The 20,101-nt window shown below is 41.5% G+C and overlaps 1 protein-coding gene across 1 annotated transcript in view; it reads right to left on the reverse strand.

The window, feature by feature from the left end:
- The window catches only part of LOC308105689 (receptor-type tyrosine-protein phosphatase delta-like), a 135,555-nt gene that overhangs the window by 39,735 nt on the left and 75,719 nt on the right, over window positions 1-20,101 (reverse strand). Inside the window, exons 11-20 of the mRNA XM_080456580.1 lie at window positions 19,830-19,977; window positions 19,322-19,467; window positions 18,583-18,727; window positions 17,139-17,441; window positions 14,890-15,083; window positions 13,378-13,404; window positions 11,992-12,109; window positions 9,856-10,443; window positions 8,735-8,829; window positions 7,600-7,859 (exon numbers count right to left, since the gene is read on the reverse strand). Coding sequence (XP_080312706.1) covers window positions 7,600-7,859; window positions 8,735-8,829; window positions 9,856-10,443; window positions 11,992-12,109; window positions 13,378-13,404; window positions 14,890-15,083; window positions 17,139-17,441; window positions 18,583-18,727; window positions 19,322-19,467; window positions 19,830-19,977 — 2,024 coding nt within the window. The remainder of the gene's footprint in view (window positions 1-7,599; window positions 7,860-8,734; window positions 8,830-9,855; window positions 10,444-11,991; window positions 12,110-13,377; window positions 13,405-14,889; window positions 15,084-17,138; window positions 17,442-18,582; window positions 18,728-19,321; window positions 19,468-19,829; window positions 19,978-20,101) is intronic.

Here is a 20,101-nt window from a genome sequence, read left to right on the forward strand (position 1 = left end):
TCCCCCCCCCCTTTTTTTAATCAGAGCTTTAAGTGCCATTGACAAACAAATCTCTACTCCCAAGCCAAAACCACCAAAACCATGTCTCAACGCTGTGTTTGATTATGGCGGGAAAGCTTGTTTTGATTCACGTGATAACCTATTCCATCTATCGTGGCTTGTCAACTCGGAGGTCGCGCTTGTCGCCGCTTTCATCGGCTGCTCGCCGTGGGAACTCGCTCGCCTAGCGGCTCGGGCGTGCCTCACAAGCCGCAAGGCCTTGCTGTTGGCGCGGCTGCCTTGTTGATTTCAAAAGGCACGCATTTGATCTAAAACCTTGCCCATACGCAGGACGTGGGAGTGAACAAAAATGAGCGCTCCCCACAGAAATTGGCTCGGGAATGACGCTCACGCGGCCAAGATGGCAGGAACATCAAAGGACGTTTCAAAATAAAACAATAAAAATACACTAATAATGTTAGTCATTTAAGAGTAATTTAAAAGATACAAAATAGAAACAAAACAGGCTATTTAGAATCTACTCTTATTCAGATGTTCTGGGACAGAGCGAGTGAGAGAGTGTGGTCGACCAGTGTTCCATAACACCCCTAGAATTTCCCCATTTCAGTAGTGATGTGGCAATGGCTGCAATGCCACATTTTAATGTAGAAATAAATATGTCCGCTGCCATAAAAATTTCATTGTCATAAAGTAGCCAAGATGTTCTGATCATTTTTGCAGGAACATCTCGGTTAAAACGTGGGAGTTCTCAGTCTGGATTTAGCACATGTTCAGAGAGATGCCTCCAAGCGACGGCCAGAAGAGATAATGCAGGCAGCTCCCGGCATCCATGCAAATGGTTCATTTGCCAAGATCACGCAAAACGGACCCAAATGGACCTGTAAGAGACCTGTAGGAGTCCGTTTGTACACTCTCGAGAGTTAAATTGACACTGAGGATTTTTTTTTTTTTTATAACTTTGTTTTTATTGAAGATACTTCCAAACAGTTACATATATCACTTCAAAAAATAAAATAATACAAAACATAAAAGTCAGACAATTACACGTACTTAAAGACAAACAAAAAATAAATTAAAAATATAATAAATAAAGTAAATTAAATAATTATAACCTTTTTGAGGGTGCGCATGTACCTTATTTCCTCCAGTTTCACATCTCTCCTTTTTGGAGTATATATATCAACCATTTCTCCCATCTTTTTTCATAGAGATCTTCCCTTATTCTCAGTTTGAATGTTAACTTTTCCATGTCCTGAATATTGTCCACTATGTTTCTCCACTGTTTATAGTCCGGTGTATCAGTCTTGAGCCAGTTCCTGGTGATAGCCTTTTTCCCCGCCGTCAGGAGGATTTTGGCTAGATAACAATCTCCTGGATGTACAGTTCCTTCCATTTGACCCAAATACAATACAAGACAAGTACATGGAATTTCGTAACCTAGAACCTCACATATGGTTGAGTGCAGAGTTTCCCAAAAAGGTTGAATTTTTGTACAATTCCAGAAGACGTGTGCATGATTGGAGTTAATGTTTCCACAATTTCTCCAGCATGACTGTTGTTTTTTAATTTGTTTACTCTTAATCTGGGGTGTGATGAAATACCGAATTTGATTCTTCCATATAAATTCCCTCCATCCCTTTGATTGTGTTGTTGTCTGGTGCATTTCCCACATATCATGCCAAGTCTTCTCTGGAATATTCTCACCCAACTCTTTTTCCCATTTATTCTTAACATATGTTGTTGAATGTTTTTTTGATTCCATCAAACATGAATATACTTTAGATACAGTCCTGGGTACAACCTCACCATATGCCCGTATAAAGAGTTTTATTATCGGATGTATTTCACCCTCTGCTATTTTAATTCTTTTATTGTAGTAGTCTCTCATTTGTAAGTATCTAAATAAATCTTGATTTGCCAAATTGTACTTGTTTTTTAATTCTTCAAAACTTTTCATTTCATTTTTCTTAATCAACAGGCATATGGTTGTTACACCCAGTTCTGTCCATTGCCTGAACCTCAGGTCCAGCACTCCAGGTTTAAATGCCCCATCGTATGCAATCCATTTCAGCAGGCCAATCTCTTTTCCCAGTTTCAATTGTTTTACAATCGAGTACCATATATTTAAAGTATAGCTTGTTATTGGATCTAGATCTACTTCACTCTTCACCCCCGCCGGAACCTCCTTTTCTCCAATACATGTTTGAATCGGGAATGCAAACCCAGGTGTCTCAATATCCTTCCACTTAGCTGTGTAATCTGCACTACACCAGTAAATAAGTGGCCGTATTTGTGCTGCATGGTAATATTCTCTCAAGTTTGGGAGAGCCATCCCCCCTTTATCTTTAGGTAACTGCAATGTACTGTATCTTATTCTAGGCCGTTTTCCTTCCCATATAAATCTTGATATAAGTTTGTCCCATTTAGTGAACTGAGCTAGTGGAACCGGCACAGGTAAAGATTGAAACAGATATAGTAGGCGTGGCAATATGTTCATCTTCACTGAACATATCCTATCACTGAGTCCCATTGGATAAGTAGTCCACCTTTCTATGTCTTTTTTTATATTGTTGTCAATTTCTTCATAGTTATTTTTGTATAGTTTGGATAGATTTTTAGTAATATTTATGCCTAAGTATTTAATTGATTTTGCTCCCCAATTTATGTCCATGTCCTTAAGTTTTTGGTCTGGCGTGCAATTAAGCAAGAGAATCTGAGTTTTGGTTTTGTTCAATTTATAACCTGAATATGAACTGAATTGGTCCAGGGTCTGTATCAGATGTTCAAATGAGGACAGTGGATTTTTTATGTATACCATTACATCATCTGCAAATAGACTTATGACATGCTTATGGTTATTAATTTCTATACCTTTTATTGCTTCATTTTGTCTAATCATTTGAGCCAGTGGTTCTATGAAAATCGCGAAGAGCGATGGTGATAAATTGCACCCCTGTCTGCAACCTTGTTCTAGCTCAAATCTATCTGTCAGTGAGCCGTTTACTTTTATTCTGGCCGTTGGCTTGGTATAAATTGACTTAATACATTGAATCGCCTTTTCTTGAAACCCAAATTTCTCTAATGTTAGGAATAGAAACCTCCAAGAAACCTTATCAAAGGCAGAGGCTGCATCTAGGCTAACCACTGCTGCCGGTGTTTTGTTTTTATTAATTTTATGCATAATGTGTAGCGTTCTTCTAATGTTGTCTTGTGTTTGCCTGCCTGTAACAAAGCCAGTTTGATCTTCGTCTATCAGCTCTGGTATGATTGACTTAAGCCTGTCAGACAGAATCGAGGTATAGATTTTATAATCAACATTCAGCATAGAAATTGGTCTGTAATTCTGGCAATATGTCCTATCCTTATTTGGCTTAGGCAAGACTGTTATTACAGCTTCCTTCCAGGAGGGGGGAGTAGAGTCATTCTGTTTAACCCAGTTACAAGCTGAATGCAGGATTGGAGCTAGTTCTTTAGCAAATTTTTTATAGAATTCACAAGGGAACCCATCCGTTCCAGGGGCCTTAGCTGTTTTTGATTTCCCTATGGCTTTAGTGATTTCATCTATAGTTATTTCCTCTGTTATTCTCTTATTTTGTGTTTTGCCAATGTTGGGTAAATCCAAATTATCTAGGAAATTCCTGGTGTCTTCTTCGGTGGGGGTGGGTGTTTGAGTATACAATTCTTTGTAGTAATCCTTAAATATATTTTCTATCTCTCCTGGTTTGTATTTTAATTGATTTGTTTCGGGGTCATGTAATTTATGAACTGTTATGTCTGCCTGTTGTTTTCTTAGGCGTCTAGCCAACAGCTTTGCCGCCTTGGGGCCTGTTTCATAGTAGTTTTGTTTTAAATATCTAGTTTTCATCTCCACCTCTTGTTGAAGAAGATCACCTATCTTTTTCCTCACCTCTGACATTTGCTTATGTATTCTATTCTCCGCCTTTAATTTGTGTTTTTGTTCCAATATTTTTAGTTCACTTGTTAGTTGTTTATATTTTGCTATCCTTTCTTTTTTAATTCTACTTGCAGTTGCAATAAGTTTTCCTCTAAGAACAGATTTTAAACAGTCCCATAAAATTGCCGGATTAGTTTCATCATTAATATTTTCAATCAAATAATTTTCTATATCTAATTTGATTTGTTCTACAACTTGGTTATTATTCAATAGCCCAACATTCAGTCTCCATAACGTATTCCTCTTTCTGTCTGACAAACAAACTCTCATATACACCGCACTGTGATCAGACACATCAGCTACTCCAATATAACAGTCCTGAATTAGTTCCCTGTTTTCTTTCTGCGTGTAGAAATAGTCTAGCCTGCTATATACAGAGTGAGTCTGTGAATAATGGCTATAGTCCCTTTGTAAGGGATGGAGATCCCTCCAAACGTCTATAAAACCCATTTCCTCCCATGTATGTTTCACTAATTTTGATATAGATTTCTTACTTCTATTTAGGCTGGTGGTATCCAGGTTATAATCAATAATCACGTTCTGATCCCCTGCACACCAACATACCCCTTCTGTTTCCAGTGCTATAGTATCAAATAACAACTTGAAAAATTGTTTATCGCTTTCCGGTGGCGCGTATATATTTACCAGTGTTACTTTTGACTCATCAATCGTTCCTTTGACAATGATGTATCTTCCCTCTTTGTCTCTTATTTCTTTTTGAAACTCAAATTTAACTTGATTGGAGATTAAAATTGCAACCCCTCTTTTACGTGTGTTAGTATGTGAACTGTAATAGGTATGTTTGTATCCAAATTTCTTCAATTTTTCATGCTCTGTTCGTGACAGATGAGTTTCTTGCAAAAAGTTTATCTGTGTCTTTTCTTTCCTAATCTTAGTCATAATCTTAGCCCTTTTGACTGGGTTTCCCAATCCATTAACATTCAGAGACATAAGTCTAATCTCTTGTTTTGTATTCATATATGGTTATATAAAGGTGGTACGAAAATTTGGTCATGGCGTTTCCCCCCTAGGTTATTACTGCGGTCACATACAAAGTTATTAATGATCAAAAACATAAAATACACAAACATCAAGTAGTATCCTTCAGTTGTATCTCGAAATGAGAACAAAAACAAAAACAAAAACATCTTGGACCTCCAAAAAGAGTTGTCAACTTCCCTCCTCCCCCGTTGACCCCCTTCTGTTTTTGTGGGGGAAAGCCCTTCATTAAGGAGGGGCCCCCATCCAGTATTGATTACCCCAAAAGGATTACCCATACTAGGTTGAAAGCTGTTCTGCTTCCCTTCAAACCAACCAAAACATTTTAAGATATTTCCCAGTGACAGAAAAAACTAAACAAGTTATGCTATATATATTTTCAGACCCAATTAGTCTCCAGATTTAACCGAGCGTCGGTGCACCCGCGCTCTTAAAATTAAAGCATCCCTCATTCACCCCCCCTCCCTCCTCCAATTATACACACACACACACACACACACACATTCGCCCACACACACAATCACACCCACCCTCCCATACCGTCTCCTTATTTTTTTTTTTTTTTTCCTTTTTTTTTTTTTTTCCCTAACTTTCCGTTCTCTCTCCTCACCCCCACCTTTCTGTCTATTTTCTTCCTACATTCCTCAAATTCTTCTCTCTCAGCTGGCTGACTCCTTGCTCAAAGCGTCCACACACACACACACACACACACACACACACACCCCCCCCCCATCCATTTGTACACATCTTAACGAGGAATGTACATGTTTAACACTCCACGCTAGCATTAATTGACTTCAGTTATTTCTTTTTCACATTATTAAACTCACGTCGTTGGATTATATGTCTGATAAAAAGTTAACGTCGATAATTCTGCAGCCTTCCTCTCGCGCGCTGTGCTGCCTCCGTGGTTCGGTTCCTTCTTTTGTCGACTCTTATCCAAGAGGCGAGTTTGGCTGCTTTGAGATTCTCAATAAGAGTGGCTCTTTTTTCTTCCTCTCCCGCGACGCCATCATCGCCGTCTCCTTCTGTGTCGCCCTCGCCGCCGTCCTCTGCGCCCTGGTTCCTCACTCCTCTCCTACGCATGTCCATGGCTGCATCCTCGGCGTTGTAGTAGACAACTTTCCCAGTTTCCCAGTGGATATGCAGCTTGTCGAAGGGTGTATTGAAGCGAATGTTCTTTTCTTTTAATGTGCTCTTAATTGTTGCAAATGATTTTCTTACTTGCATCACCCTTTCAGAGTAGTCATGATCAAAGTAGATTCTTGTTTCGCCGAATTTCACTATTTTCTTCCCCCAAGCTGCTTTCAGAACCTTCTCCTTCACATCGAATTGCTGGAAGTTGATGATTATTGATCTCGGTGGTTGGTCTGGGTTACGTTTCGGTGCCAGTGCCCGGTGGGCACGCTGTATTGACAAATCAGTGTCAATTGCCAACTCCTGTTTTAGCCATTCGGCCATGAATTGTGCCATCGATTCACTCTCTGATTCAGCTTCTTCTTTCATATTATAGACTCTTAAATTATTGCGTCTTTGCCTGCATTCCAAGTCGTCTATTTTAATCATCATCTTATTTCTCTCTTCCAGCAACTCCTGTAGTGTTTGGTTAACTGCTGTGCTCCACTGCTCCACTTCTTCTGCGCGTTCCAACGCGGCTTCCATTGTAGTTTTCTGTTCTTCAATCACCGTGTTAACGTGGGTGAATTTCTGATTAATGTCCACACTGAATCCGGTCAGTTTACTGTCCATCTGGGCTGTAATTTCTTCTTTGAATGATCTCAGGTCTTCCTTCATTTCTTTCCGAAGTGCCGATATCTGATTACTGATCCCATCCAAACTAGCCTGAAGTGTGTCCATGATTTGTTTGTTAGCTTCGGGTGCTAGCGCACGCTCCTCTTCGTCTCGTTTCTGGTCTTTTTCTTTGTTTTTTCTGTCAAGGTTTCTCGTACTTTGTCTTGCGCTCATTTCCCATCAGTTTATATTTCTTCTTGTCCTGTTTTCTAGTTTTTAGCGCGGTTTTAAATAGTTGGTGATCGGGAGCTCACTGCTCTATGCGACCGTCCTGTTCGTCGCCATACCGGAAGTCCGACACTGAGGATTTTACTGTGTACCTTCAACAAGTTAAACCCAGGGGTCTGTATAGTTCATTGAACCCCTTGTTTTTTCCCTTTACACCAAGTCTCTTCAGCGAAAATAGCCTAATAAAGAAGCTTGTACATCAGCTATTTTCAGCAATGTTAACCTAGTATTAACCCATTCAATCCGGGAACGCATCTGTGTCATTTTAAGATTTCTTTGGCTATTCAAAAATAGCAGATATACAAGCTCATAGCACTGTTATTTTTGAACAATCGTGAAAATGTGTGCAAATCCTTTAATATACATTTTTTAAAGCGAACATTTGTAAATATTTGACAAATGTTCGCTTAAAAATATATATATTCAAAGACTTGCACCAATTTTTTTTTCTGAAAATAGAAGATCTACAAGCTCATAGCTCTAGGAGCTTGTATATCTGCTATTTTTGAATAGCCAAAGAAATCTAAAATGACAGAGAAGCGTTCCTGGATTGAATCGGTTAACACATGTCCAGAATACGGATGAAAGGGTTTCCCGTGGTGAAGAAAGACATCACCCGCACTTACCTGACTTTAGCAGTGGTCTCTACGGTGGGCAGCTGTACGGTCACCATGGCGTTGCCGTTGGTTTTGCCCACTATGGTGGGCTTGGTTTTCAGGATGTCCGGCGCGGTGGTGACGGTGACCCGGTGCTGGAGGCCCCCGGCGCTGTTGGCCCGGTTGGTGAGCAGGAAGGAGTACTGGGTGTCTGGCTCCAGGCCGGTGATCAGCTTCTGGGTCTGCTTGCCGTCCACCTCCACAGACTGCTGGGCCTTACCGTACAGGATCTGTAACACAGGATGGGACGTTCACTTAGATTAGATGTTTCGTTGGGCAGAAACCTCTCATCTCCATGTTTTAATATACATTTGTTTTTTCGTAATTGGACGCCCTACTTGATCATACTAGAGCGTCACACGAAAGCATGTTAGCAGATCTACAAGCTCAAAATGGAACCTACTGTACGTTCCAGTGGATCCAATGTATTTTTTTTTTAAATATATTTTGGGTGCTTTTTTGCCTTTATTTATAGTTTTATAGTAGAGACAAACAGGAAACAGGGGGAGAGAGATGGGGAGAGACATGCAGCAGAGCTGGTCGGGAACGGGACTCGATCCCGCGATGCACTGTCAGGCTACATTGAAGCCTAGGTGCCCGGACCGCGACGCCAGTCATCCGGGCCTCTTGTTGATACTTTTCATTGGTTAAACATTGTAAAACCCACAGACACACTTAACCACTTTTAACCTGGCGTCCCTATTGTTGAGCTCATAGATCGGCTATGTTTTGCTACTTTAAAGCCTCACTGTCATACAACAAAGTATAAAATAGGGCAATCATTTACTTAAAAAAAACATGAGATGAACATGGAGATACTGTAAGGTTTCTGCACGACAAACACAATGAGGTCTACATTACGTAAGGAATGAGAAGCCTGGTTAAAGTTGTTAAAATTAAGACACAAATGCAAGCACACAGACACCGACACCGACACACACACACACACACACACACACACACACACACACACACACACACACACACACACACACACACACACACACACACACACACACACACACACACACACACACACACACACACACACACACACACACACACACACACAAAACAACAACAACAAACAAGGGCGTGTGCTCACAGTGAAGGGCTGGGTGGGGTTCTTGTCTCGGATCTCCCAGGACAGAAGCACAGAGTTCTTCATCGCAGCTTTTACTCTGAAGTTGGCAGCAAACACTGAGACAAACAAAAACAAAACAAACACATAATGATTCGACAGTCCCATGCGGTGCCCTATAAGATTATTCTTACCTCAAGTCCTCCCGTTGTGGCTGCCTAAGCCCATTCAATCCGGGAACGCATCTCTGTCATTTTAGATTTTTTTGGCTATTCAAATATAGCAGATATACAAGCTCATAGCGCAGCACCGAGTGCCACGCTATGAGCTTGTAGATCTGCTATTTTTTTTTAAATCGTAAAAAATGTGTGCAAATCTTTTAATATATATTTTTTAAAGCAAACACTTGTAACTCAAATCTTTGCTTCTGGGGGTCCCTGGAACAAAATATTTTGAGATGGGGGTCCGCGGCCAAATACATATCATTTTGGGTGGTCCTTGACATGAAAAAGTTTGAGAACCACTGATATTATTATAGCAACATATGTTTTTTCAAAAGAACAACAGAAGTTAGGATTTAGAAGACATTTGTAGAATCCCCAGAAGCAAAGATTTGAGTAAAAATACTTTTCTTAAATAATATATATAAATATATATTCAAAGATTTGCAACAAAAAAAGAAAGATAAAAAAAAAAAAACTATTTTTGAAGAGCCAAAGTAATCTAAAAATGACAGAGATGTGTTCCCGGATTGAATGGGATAAACTAGTGTAGGCTCTACTGTGGCTTCGGTCTCATCAGCCATTAGTGTGACTGGAGAGAGAGAGAGATACTTGACCAAGACTGTTCTCTTACCTTGACATGGGGAAGGGAATAAAGGTCTAAGCCTAATGACAAACCAACAGCAAAGGACACACGTACAGTAGGATGTTAAAACAAGAGATGTGTGTGTGTGCGCACATAATATGTGCACGTATGTTGAGCGTACGTGAGCATGTTCAAAATGTCTATGAACTGAAGCGATGAGGGATGGATTGTGAAGATGTGTGTGTGGGTCGACTGGGTGTGTGTGTGTATTGTATGTGTATATCGTCTCTGTCGGGTGTTTGTGTGTGTGTGTGTGTATGTGTGAGTGCGTGTCCTACCTTGATCCAGTGGCAGGGTCCTAAACTGAACCCCCGGGCTGTAGGGCCCGGGGCCAACGGCCGTGTGCGCACACACCCTGACATCATACACCGTGTCGGCATTCAGAGCCTCCAACAAAACACTGGAGTCCGGAGCGGCCACGAGCGCCTCGGAGGCGTTCCCCCTACTGTTTATGTCCTTGTACAGCACCGAGTACTTCACGATCTTTCCGTTTTGCTCGATGAGGGGCACCGACTTCCATGCCAGCTTCATGGAGTCGGCGGAGGACTCCTCGGAGATGACGTTTTCCGGGTATCCGGTGGGGGCGTCCTCCGGCGTGGTGACCTCCGTCACCGTCTCCTCGCCGTAGCCCATTTTGTTCCGCGCGGAGAGCCGGAACGCGTAGCCGGCGCCTTTGTGGATGTCTTGGGCGCTGTAGCGGCTGTCCTTGGCGGGGAACTCGAGCACCGTGGGGGGGAGGACGTCGACGCGGCCGAACGTGAGGCGGAAGCCCATGATGGGGGTGGGGGGGTTGGGAGGAGGGGACCACTGCAGCAGGGCGGTGCCTGAGTCAGTGGTGCTGACTGTTAGCTTAGGCTTCTCAGGCACTTCGGAGAGGTAGGGGGGAGAGAGAGAGAGAGAGAGAGAGAGAGAGAGAGAGAGAGAGAGAGAGAGAGAGAGAGAGAGAGAGAGAGAGAGAGAGAGAGAGAGAGAGAGAGAGAGAGAGAGAGAGAGATGAACAGTTAAAACAATATTTACGAAACATTATTAATGTGATTATTATAGCTGTAGACATTTATGGGTCTTTTCCCAACCCATTTCCCTTTCATCCACTGTGACATAATGAGTCACAGCTCATTCACTCATTTAATGGCCTCTAATAATCATTAGTGATGCTATATTCTCAATTTCTCACAGGTCATTACTAATTAGGACAATCTTCAGTGCGCCTCTCAGCGTGTGTGTGCACACGCGTGCGTGCGTGTGTGTGCAACAGTACAAAGTGAACTTTTTTGTATTACTTTTTTTTTTCAGGACCAGTTACAAAATCAGGTATTAGATTGGGCCAACAGTTTTGGAACTACACTTTCACACTTTCTCAGCAATGAATATTGGTGTATTTGCTCCACCAACATTTAATTTGAATCCTACAGTATGAAAACATATGAAAACGTAATACTTAAAGGGCAAGACCACTTTGGTAGAGATTTGGGTTGTGTAGTTACCTTGCCATGATGTAACTCCAAAGGTGGACAAGAAATAAAAAATAATTGCTCCATTGAGTAGAAATTGATTATTCTAAATTTGCTCCTCATTGACTTACATTGTAGCGTAAAAACAGCTCTCAAAGTCACTCTTTAAGCACATAAACGAACACGAACAAAGCTGATTCAGACAGTATAGAACATCACTAAACCCAGTACTGTTTGTTTTTTTAATAAAAATGTTAACTTCCTGCTGATTTTACTATTTGAAGATCCGGATCCGGATCCGCGAATTCAGTCCGGGTTTTCTTCTTAATAAAAATAGCAAAATCAACAGGAAGTTAACATTTTTATAAAAAAAAAAAACAGTACTGGGTTTGGTGATGTTCTATATTGTCTGAATCAACTTTATTTGCATTTCTTTACATGCTAAAAGAGTGACTTTGAGAGCTGTTTTAACGTACAATGTAAGTCAATGAGGAGCATATCTTGAATTATCAATTTCTAATCAATGATTTGATTTCTTGTCCACCTTTGGAGTTACATCATGGCAAGGTAACTACACAACCCAAACCTCTACCAAAGTGGTCTTGCCCTTTAACAAACCTTTTTAGTTTAGTTCAATTCTATCATTTTCCTTCATCAGTATTAAATCTTTGAAACGTGAACAGCTGCAATACCTGTATTGTAATTAAATGTAACAAATGTTTATGCTCACTAAATCTTAGTCACTAAATTGTGCGTCTTAGGCTAGCTAACGTTAGTGGGCTAGCTAGCTAGTTACGTAATGTAAACAGATGCAATCGGTGCAAGTCACTTCCGCCCAGCCAAAGGGAGGACAGTGTAGCCAATGGAAACGATGGGGGCGTGGTTTGCATTATTTGTCGTGAATAGCATACACGCAGAAGGAAGACATTGTCTTTGTGTGTGCGATTATATGTTGATTCTTACATGGTAAGGCAGTGCAGACAATTTGGGGTTTGCTGCGTGCGCCGTCCCCCTTGGCAGTGTAAGCCCCCACTGATACAGAATAGGCTGTATCTGCCTTCAGGTCTCCAAGGACCACCTCCTGTAAGACACACACACACAATATCATTTAAGGGTTCAAAACATAGATCAACTTCAACAACGCATTCATTTTTTATAATTTTTTTATGAATTCATAAATATGCCAAGGACCACTGACGTCATAGATCAGTGGTTCTCAAACTTTTCAGGCCGCAACCGCCCAAAATAATCATATTTGAACTGGGGACCCGCTACCCTGACAAGCACATGGAATGTAGGAGTTGAGGCATTACATTTTGCTTAACTTGGTTCCACAGATAAATGTTGTGAAAATAGCTGTGTGTTTTTATAGTATAGTTTGTTGATTACTTTTGATGCAGTCATGGTGTTATTTTTTTAATTCTTTCTATTTCCCCCTTTTTTAAGTATTAAAAAGGTCTTAAAAGTCCTTCAATTGTAACTTCACTGTCATCTGGGGACCCCCCTGGGGGTCCCGGCCCACAGGTTGAGAACCACTGTATAGATAGATGACTGATGTCACAAGCCTGCCACATGTAGTCAGAGATCCACATTTGAACCACACTGTTCCCATGTGTATCCTCAGATCCACATGATTGGATTTTTAATAACAGACCATGAGTCATCTACAGTATGTATCTTTCCATAGTTCCTATATTAAAAAGTTCTGGTGAGCATGGAGGGAAGCAATGAAACAGTGACCTGTGAGGATTGTAAGCTGAAATCTCATAATGTGAGTCATCTATTGCATAAAACAATATGCAATAGGGGGGGCGCCGAGGGGCGCCAGGGGGGGGCCATTGGAAAGTAATAGTAAATACATAAAATTACATATAAAAAATTGATTTAAATTCAAATTAGATTCATAACCATGTTGACATACCTATTTTGGGAATGTCGTTATTGTCAAACTTGAAAATTGCATTGTGAGCATGTAAATCTGCAATTTTCGGTTATTTGAAGACATATATTTGGGGGCGTGGCCGAGTGCGCCATTGTCTTGGAAGTGCAAACAACACAGCATTGAGTTTGTGAGACATTTATTTATTTCTGTTCTAGCACAAAACTATGCAATGAAGATGGGGCGTATAAATATTTGTTTTTCACAAGGAGCCAAATCCATCCATGCTAGAAATACCTTTGTTTGCTCCTCCAACACACTCACATGACGTTGTTTTCCTTCCCCCCTACCTACCACATACTAGGGTGTGACTAGGGGGGGGGGGGGGTGCAGCCAGTGGAAATGTTTGAGAACCCGTGGCATAAGCTACACTGTCAATAAAATAAATAGGTTGACAAATATTTACTCACATATTCAGTTGAGTCACCATATTCCCACTGAGCGATGGAAGTGCATAGAAATATAGAGCAGAGAAAAACATTTGATTAGGTTATGCCGTCATATGGATGCCAACTTTCTGTTCAACCAACATAACAACAAACATCCTACCATAAAAATTGCTATTACAATCAATTACATGGAACAGTGCAAATACCAAAAATACATTCCTGAAAGCAACATATCATTTCTGTAAGGCAGAAACCTTGTATCTCCTAATATATCTTTTAATGTTTTTTCATAGATTAATGTCCTACTTGATACTTTTTGATATGATAACAGTATTTTCACATTTTGACATTTGACTATGAAAAGTATTAACAAGAAATTGTGGCTAAATAACTACATTGGATCCTTGAAACACAGTTTTTTTTTCTATTTCCAGAACAGGTTTCGGACATACAAGGTTTCAGCCCGACAGGCAGAGGTATCAAGCTGTTCTTCTTCTAATAACAAAGAGCACTAAATCATCACACAGTAACTGCTGTTGCTGCAGTGTATGACATGGGATCCTTTAAAGCATGTTATTGATTTCTCTTTTAACAAGCATCCCTGTCCGGAAAATAGCCATTTTTGTAGCGCTGGTACATTAACATTACAACATTGTGGGCTGAGCTGCTGGAATGGCCTCCCAGAGGATCTGAGGGTAGCTGAGAATGTTGATATTTTTAAACGCAACACACCTTTTTAGCTTGGCTTAAAAAGCTCTATATCCCCATAGTAATCAGTAACGGGGATCTCCCCAGCTCGTTGCAGCACATAAAATACATTTTCAGGTTGAGATAATGTCATCTAATCAGGAGAAAGAGTACAGAGTAATTGGAGGTGATGAACAAAAAAAAGAGTAAAATGTTATCAGAAAAAATGTTTCTCTCTCCTGATTGGATGACCCGCCTGAAATTATATTTTCTGTCTCATAAAGGGCTGGAGAGACAGTCAGACCTGTTACTGAACAAACACTCTATAGCAGTGATTACTATCAGAATATACAGCTTTCACTTTTTAACCACAAATCTTTAGTTTTAACCATCACTTACAGTAACTTTAACTAGAGCGTGGACTACAGTGGAAATAAGCTCTCGGGTTTCATTGTGTGTTATCCTTTTGATATATTTGTTTTCTTAACCTTTGTCTTTCTTATCATTTCTTTTACATCATTTTATTTAATATCTCCATTTTATTCCAGTTGCTATCTTTTAGTTCTTAAATGCAATATTTTTACTCAAACGTATTAAATATTATTGTATGTGTTGTGTTGTTTCTTGTTGTATACATAGTGCTGTGCATTGCTGTCTCTGCTGTCTCCTCTTTGTCCTTGACTTTGATCTCACCGCTTTTTATTTGTTTGATCACTGTATATGTTCTATTATGTGAAGCACTTTGTGCGAAATAAATAAGGTTTATACAGTATATGTATGTATATATATAGGCGTGTGCGTGGTGTGTGAGAGAGAGAGAGAGAGAGTATTAAATGGCTGCATTACCTGAGAGTCCTCCATGAGGATGTCCTTGATGAGGGGCTGTCCCTGAGCCTCGCCATAGTTCATTCTCACATAGTGGACCTGGTAGCCTCGGATTTGCCCGTGCTGACGCTCGGGCGCCGGTGACCGCCATTTCACCTTTACGGCCGAGGCGTTCACGGTCTCCGCCTCCACCCCTCGTGGAGGACCACTGGGAACTAGACATGCATTGTTGGATAGAGGTCAAAGATCACAGATGACGGGGACTGATAAAACCTCTCGGGCAAAGGAGAGCACTCTCAAACGGAGCTTGATTTAATATTAGAAATTGATTTGTTCTGGGGGCAGAAGGGGAAAAAATGTTCAGCAGATGGAAAGGATTTGAGAAAAACCACCCTCTAAAAACAGACTCAAAGTTGCCCCGAGGTCTGGCGGGAAAAAAAGTCAAAATAGCAACAAAAAAAATGGACGAGCTTGGGGAAAAAACATGGAATAAAAAACGTAGTGGATAAGAAGCAAATGCATAAAAAGATAATAATGACAGATAGAAAATGATTTCTTGCCCCTGGGCAGCAAACGGTGGCAGGCAGTCAGAGAGAAAATACTGTTATCAAGAAAAACCTCTCTCAAGCTGCCAAGAACGCTATGCCCAAAATATACTGTGAGAAAAACTCAAGCCACCTCCTGCTTATCTGATTGACCCCTGGGTAAACACTCTATACAAGGCCTGGCTGGGGTCACCAAAACATATTTATTATTATCACTGGTGGTCTGGTGGAAGAAGTACTCTGATTTTTTTGGGCGGTGAAACCGCCCCTATAAGTGAGATTTGGAGAAATGTACATTTTCCTGCGCTGTGATCTGGGCCCAGGAAATGTGTACAATTATCCTGCGCTGTGATTGGCCAATCACAGTCTATTCAGGACTGTGATTGGCCAGTGTCACATGACACATGTGCATAGCCCTATATAAGCAACCATAACTTGAAAAAAACCAAACTTTGTTTTTTTTCAAGTTATGGTTTCGTCCATCATAAAGAGTGTTTCAATAAATGTATTTATCTTTTGTACATGATTGGTTGACTCCATTCAGTACTGTGATTAGCTAGCAAGACACCGCCCACTTCACACAGGGTGTGATTTTTTTTATTTTAAATAAAAGTAGCAGTACCACAAAATAAAAATACTCTGTTGCAAGTAAAAGTCCTGTATTCAAAATGTTACTTGAGTAAATGTACAAAAGTATTGCCATCAAAATATATTTAAAGTAAGAAAGTAAAAGTTTAATCTTTAATAAAAAAATTGCCAACACATAAAATAGAGCTTAAGTGCCAATGTATAAATAATCTAAATGGGCAAAGTAACTAGCAACTAAAGCTGTCAAATCATAATCATTGCCTCTGAGATGTAGTGGAGTAGAAGTATTGAAAAATGGAAATACTCAAGTAAAGTAATAGTACCTTAAAATTGTAGTACTGTACTTTAGTAAATATACTTAGTTTCTTTCCACCACTGATTATTATGTGGGTATGGAAGAGCAGAGCACAGACCACAAATATCTAAAGTGTTGCTGAGAATATTATAAATGTAATTACTGTACATAATTGACAATATTGATTGAGGTTAAAAATAGGCAAGAAAATAGGAGCTATGGCTAGAAAAAAATCGGAGGTCTTGCAATGTCAAAGAGAGTGTAAGTAAAGCACACCCAAGGTCTTGATAAAGGTTAATACAACATTCCTTGTAAATGGAAAGGGGTCTATCTAGATATCGCAAGTAGGGACAACTACTGTCCTACAATTGCTACAGTATCTTTGCACGAGGGTGTTTAGAGGTTAATCCAACCACATCCTCAGTCAAAAAGAGGGAAGTCAAGAAGCATGGGAAAAATGTGAAGGAAGAAGCTGCTAAAAAGGGGCTAAAAAGGGCTTCAGGTCGAAAAAACAGAGGGGAAGAAAAGGTCTGCCGGGGGAAGTAAGGGGTTGCTGTTAAGAAGACAACAGGGTTGAAGGAACATCGGGGAGAGGCTCTGGTCTGGTGGTGATCCTATTGTTGTGAGGGGAGAACAGAGAGCTTTAATAGAGAGATTTTTTGGGCTGCAGCTCAAGGCGGGGACTTGGATGGAGACAATGGGTTTATTGACCAGTGGTACAAAACTTGCTGTTAGTTTGGGGCTACGTTGAGGCCATTAGTACAACAGCAGAGGGTCAGCGGAAGCCATTGTTAGTGGGTTGGACAAGACAACCTTTTTGTTTGTTTGTAGGGGGGACATACCATCTTCCTCTGTGCGGATAAGCAGTTGTAAACTTTCTGGTCCCTCTCCGGCTTCTGTCAGTGCCCGGACTGTTAAGCCATACTCTGTCCATTTCTCCAGGTCTTCCAAGAGGTACGAGGAGCTTTCTGGTGGAATCCCGTCAATTCGTCTGGAAGTTTTGTTGCCCTCTGTTGTGGAGTACTGGATGGAATATCCCGCAACCACTCCGTTTTGGAACTCCACAGGGGGCGGAGACCAACTTACCAGGGCGCTGGTGGAACTTGAGGTGGTGCATGTGACCTCTTGGGGAGGTGCCGAGGGCACTGATTGGCCGGTTTTTGAGGAAGTGGGATTTTGTTTGGGTAAATGTGATTGGTTGTGTGTGTGTGCGTTTGGTTGTTGATGAGCGGAGAGAGGAGAGGGAGTGAGGTTTTCAGTGGAGGAATGGGGGATGAGAGTGAGCAGATGAGAGACAGAGAACAGAAAACAAAAGAGAAAATAAAAATGAAAACAAAACACTAGAGACCAAGAGTGCTACAGAAGATGGCCTTGTGGCTAGAAAGCAAGATGACCAAACAAATATACTTAATGACAACTGTCAACTTCTATCGGTTGGAATGTTGACTGGAAAACCAATGGGAATGGGTGAATGGGTTAAAAGATAATGTGCAACGGACAAACACTGGCTATTCGCCTACATCAAACACAGAACGTACCTGTTGACAACTTACTTCCTTGTCCTTATAGCCCACTAAAGCCTCTGTGTCTGATCCATGACGTTGTTCCCATTCCTAACTACTGGCCTCTTACCTTTAGTTTGTCAATCAAATGTCGAACAGACCTCAGATTCATAGTACTGCATCTGAACTCTCACTACTGAGCTGTTAAACAATTCAAAGTGTCAATCTGAGTTATTTTTGTGCTATGCCTGTGGGTATACTATACTGTATGCAGCCTAAGTCTGAATCGGAGGTCTGTTGATGTCTGCATTCATAATGGCGCCATTTTGACAAGGCAAAAAGAAACTCTTCCAAACATCATTTTCTTTAACAATGTTTTCCTTTCTCTTTTTACTCCCAGTTAAAATGTCCCATGCATTCCCTTGTCACTGCTGACTCCTACAGTTGGTCCTAAAAGAGAGCAAAGCCAAGCACATGTTTCGATACGTGTGACATCGAGGCCAGATTCTGCAGGAGTAACCTGTAGGAGTCGCTAGTGCAGCTAGCTAGCTAGATTGCCCTCCCAACCCGTCTTCCTTCCCTCCTGCGAAACACGACCAAATGTCTTTGTAGGAATGCCAGGCCAAGCAGGATGCTAATCACCAATCATTATTTCCTACGGATATTCTTTCTGACGCGTTCAAGTTTTTTTTTGCATTGTCAAAAATGATGCCGTCATTCCTTTCACCCTGGCACTCTCAGACGCACACCAGGCAGTGTGTGTGTGTGTGTGAGGTGGACTTACGTGTCTGCGGGGTGTCGGTGGACACCTCGTTGGTATACGCGCCAACGCCATGCTTGCTCTTTGCAGCCAGCTGGAAGGTGTACTTAGAGAAGGGTTTGAGGTTCTTCAACAGGTAGGAGGTGGTGGGCTCGAAGTTCACCTTCTTCTAAAGAACAAAAGAAAAGAGAAAAGTGTTAAGCTGGCAGTCGGAGTGGAGACGTACAGTGGTCTCCTATACTGGTTCGGAACTGATGGGAACCTTTTTGGCGATGCTGAAAAAGTCAGGAGACCACTGTATGGCAGTGGTTCTCAACCTTCTCTGGATATCAGGGCCCAAATCTTGAAAGCATTGCCCCACCGATCTGACCACTTGATTTTAATGATCAATCAATTGACTGTGTTCCGCCTGGGATCAATGGGACTAACATAGTATATTTTAAGTACTTATTTATTGGTTTAACTTTTTTATATATATTAATGTAAGAAATCGTAGTGTTTTGCCAATTATTTGGGGGCCCACATGCAATACCCTTAGGGCCCACCAGTGAGAGCCAGAGATGTAGAGGAGGGGGGGGGGGGGTGATAGATGGGGGAATAAGGTGACAGAAAGCAGCAGAACTGTTGCCAAGACTGCTTGAAAAATGGTAAGATAATGCAGTATGCTTCTGCTCCTCTGTCCGTCTGTCTACTCATCCCTCTGTCCATCTTCTCATCTCCCACATCCTCCCAAGCAGTCATCCATGCAGCCCTGTCTCCTCACCTCCTCGCTGTCGTCGGCCCGTCGGTAGACCAGCTCGTAGCCGGTGATCTGGTTGTCTGGGCCGCTCTGTGGCGGGGCCACCCAGGACAACAGGATGCTGGTCTCTGACTTGGCCTCTGCCTTGAAATCTGATGGCTGTGATGGAACTACATGCAGAGAGAGAGATAGACAGAGAGAGAGAGAGAGAGAGAGAGAGAAGGAGAGAGACAGAGAGAGAGAGAGAAGGAGAGAGAGAGAGAAAGAGAAAGGGAGAAAGAGAGAGTGAGAGATAGTGAGAGAAAGAGATAGAAAGGGACGCAAAACAGAACATGTAAGCAAAAATCTGGCAAGAACACATGAATGTCATGTACGCGCATACATACACACGCACACACACACACACACACACACACACACACACACACACACACACACACACACACACACACACACACACACACACACACACACACACACACACACACACACACACACACACACACACACACACACACACACACTTCCCTACCTCCTGTCTTGGCTATAATCTGCAGGTCCTGGGACAGAGGTCCGTCCCCAACAGAGGTGAAGGCCAGCACTCTGATATAATAGGTCTTATTAGGGGTCAGACCGTGGATGGTGATGAAGTTAGCACTGCGCACCATCTGCTTCTCCCACTGCAAACGCACGCGCGCACACACACACACAAACAGACACACACACACAGACACACACACACAGACACACACACACACACACACACACACACACACACACACACACACACACACACACACACAC

The sequence above is a fragment of the Gymnoscopelus braueri genome (genome assembly GCF_963280865.1).
Source record: "Gymnoscopelus braueri genome assembly, chromosome: 2".
Taxonomy (NCBI): Eukaryota; Metazoa; Chordata; class Actinopteri; order Myctophiformes; family Myctophidae; genus Gymnoscopelus; species Gymnoscopelus braueri.